Raw genomic sequence first — 2,737 nt, forward strand, 5'->3', positions numbered from 1 at the left:
TGGAATTGGATATTTACAATGGGAGTATCCATGTAGGATACAAATAAGGAAGAAAAAACTCTTAATAGGTAAGAAAACATGGATTTCTTACAATGTCGATGCTCCAAGTGTCTTGAGTAGGGTCAATTTTGACGCTTGTTGACGGTCCACTAGCTTTGACGGTACGTTTTTTCTCCACTCTTGACCTTCCTTGGGAGCCAAGGTAAGTGAACATGAGTAATCAATCACCATGATGCTGTCTTTCAAGAGAAGAGGCTGAATTTTGTGGTTTTTTTGATAAATATGGGTAATATGGAAGAGAAAAAATGAGACTAGGTGGTCAATTTTGGAATGGAAGTGTGTGTGGGAGACATGAGTTCACCATGGTTTCTCTTATTCTTCAAGGTTGAGAAGAAGGTGAGTAGGGTGCAGAGAGGACTGGTGAGAGAGGTGAGGATGATGAGTGGAGAGGTGTGTGTGAAAGAGGAAAATGGTAAAGTGGAAGAGGGAGTGTGGCTGCATAGCATGGGCAAACTAGGGTCCACCAATAAAATCATAGCTCACAGCTCGTAGCTCAAAAAAATATGAAACAATTTGAGGTGAAAGTTCAGCTCATTATCTACAACGTTTGTTTGTATCACCTTTTCAAATTCGGGGAGCATGTGATCTTTAAAAATTCAGCAAAACCGACTGTTTTTTTCACTGCACAAGGTCCTTGTGAGGTCCTTCTTTGGATGATTCTTTTGAATACCTCCAAGAGTGAGCTCCCCATGGTGCATGCATGCATTCCACATACCCTTGACCTTATTTGGTAGGTCTATAATTGAAGATATTGTTGAGATCATGATATAAGTGAATAGTACAACTAAGAAAATCAAATATTGAGGGGTCTAAAAAAATATGTACATGTCAAATATAAATAATATAGGTGGAAAAAATATAAAGGGGTCAAAATACATCTCTCTCATTATAAGTCTACCATAAAAAAATATGTACATGTCAAATATAAATAATATAGGTGGAAAAAATATAAAGGGGTCAAAATACATCTCTCTCATTATAAGTCTACCATAAAAAGATGAATATTTTTGGTGGTCTAATTTATGACAGTAATAGAGAATAGATGTAGGAAGGAAAGAATCACAATAGTGAAAAAATATACACATAAATAGAACTATTTTTTTGGGATTTTTGTTGGGATGGAGTTACACCAAAAATAAGAGAAGCTTGCATGAAATTATTTTTATATGGAATAAAGAGTATGCAAAATGATAAGAAAAAATATGGTAATGGTGAGTCAATGTACATAGCATAAATAACACACCATAGGTAGAAATATTTAAATAAATACCAAAATAATTATGAAAAATCCTTTTATTTAGGTCCTATATACAATGAAATATTTACACACAAATGGGCCATAATATACTTATATATATATATATATATATATATATATATATATATATATATATATATATATATATATATATATATATATATTTGGCTCAACTAGCCCAGTGACTAGCTAATTGAGGGTTTTTTAAGAAAATATGGAGAAAGTCCCTAACTCACACACACCTATGTACAGTGAAATGGTAGAGATAACCAAAATGTTTGAGTGATTTGACAGGGTGAGGTAGCTTACTATGGCAATTATGGAAAGCCGAAAAACGGCTATCATTACCAGCAAGGAGATGGGAAAGTTTGTGTACGAGCACATATGCTGCAAGTTCGGGGTGCCATTAGAGTTAATGTCTGACAGCGGGCCAGGGTTTAGAGGTGAAATGTTTGATTTCTTATGCAAAAATCTTGGCATAGAGCATAAACACAGCACTCCTTATTATCCGCAGTGCAATGGACATAATGAAAGGTTTAATGGGGAATTGGTAAAGATTCTGACAAAAATGACTTTAATACATTGCAAAACTTGGGACTCAGAGTTGCCTTGTGCGTTATGGGCATATAGAACGGCAATCAAAACTAGCACGCGATTCTCACCATATCACTTGGTTTATGGCAAAGAAGCTTTGATGCGTATTGAGGTGGATATCCCTGCACTCAAGTTTTTGTCATTGCGAGATGAAGAGCAACAAGATGCTTGGAAACAAAGGTTATTGGATTTACAATGTCTACAGCTAGACAGGCTTTTGGCCTTGGATTACTATCAAGAAGTATGTAGAAAGGCCCAAAAAAGAGCTAATGAATGCATGAAAGATAAGGGAATTGAGAAAAGAGATCTTGTTTTTCGATACAATAGTAAATTGGACCACACTTTCCAAAAGACGTTTCAGATCAAATGGGAGGGTCCTTTTACTGTTGTAAACAAGTTTGATAATGGGACATACCAGCTGGCTGATTTAGATGGTACACTACATAGCTGCCGTGCTAATGGTTAAAGACTAAGAAGTATTTAGCATGGTTGATGACTATTGTGACAGATGAGATGCTATCAATGGAAACAAAGAGTGTGAATGCGCCACAAAAGATGGATGAAGTTTCTGGGGATGAGCTGCATCAATTGTTTGCCCTGGAAACCTCTGCTTGTCATGAATGATCAAGCAGGCTAGGGGGGGTTGACAAGTTATGTCAGGCATTTTTTGGATGAGTACAAAAGCCATAAATGATTCCAAAAAACTTGCTAACCACCCTCATGTATATATATGTGCATAGTGCTTCCAGCTTTGAAAGTGTCCGTGTAAAAAACCCTGTACCAAGGCTTGGTTTTGGTCAAGCGGTTGGTTGAGTTTTGGGTTGG

The 2,737-nt window shown here is 36.4% G+C and overlaps 1 protein-coding gene across 1 annotated transcript; it reads left to right on the forward strand.

Annotated features, from left to right (window-relative positions):
- Positions 1-1,676: 1,676 nt before the first annotated feature.
- LOC147423805 (uncharacterized) lies at positions 1,677-2,536 on the forward strand. The gene is made up of 2 exons (XM_086501514.1): positions 1,677-2,346; positions 2,421-2,536. Exons 1-2 carry the CDS (start codon positions 1,677-1,679, stop codon positions 2,534-2,536), a joined length of 786 nt encoding a protein of 261 aa, XP_086357640.1.
- Positions 2,537-2,737: the final 201 nt, after the last annotated feature.

This window comes from Adiantum capillus-veneris, chromosome 26 (genome assembly GCF_014529385.1).
Source record: "Adiantum capillus-veneris isolate H3 chromosome 26, ASM1452938v2, whole genome shotgun sequence".
NCBI lineage: Eukaryota > Viridiplantae > Streptophyta > Polypodiopsida > Polypodiales > Pteridaceae > Adiantum > Adiantum capillus-veneris.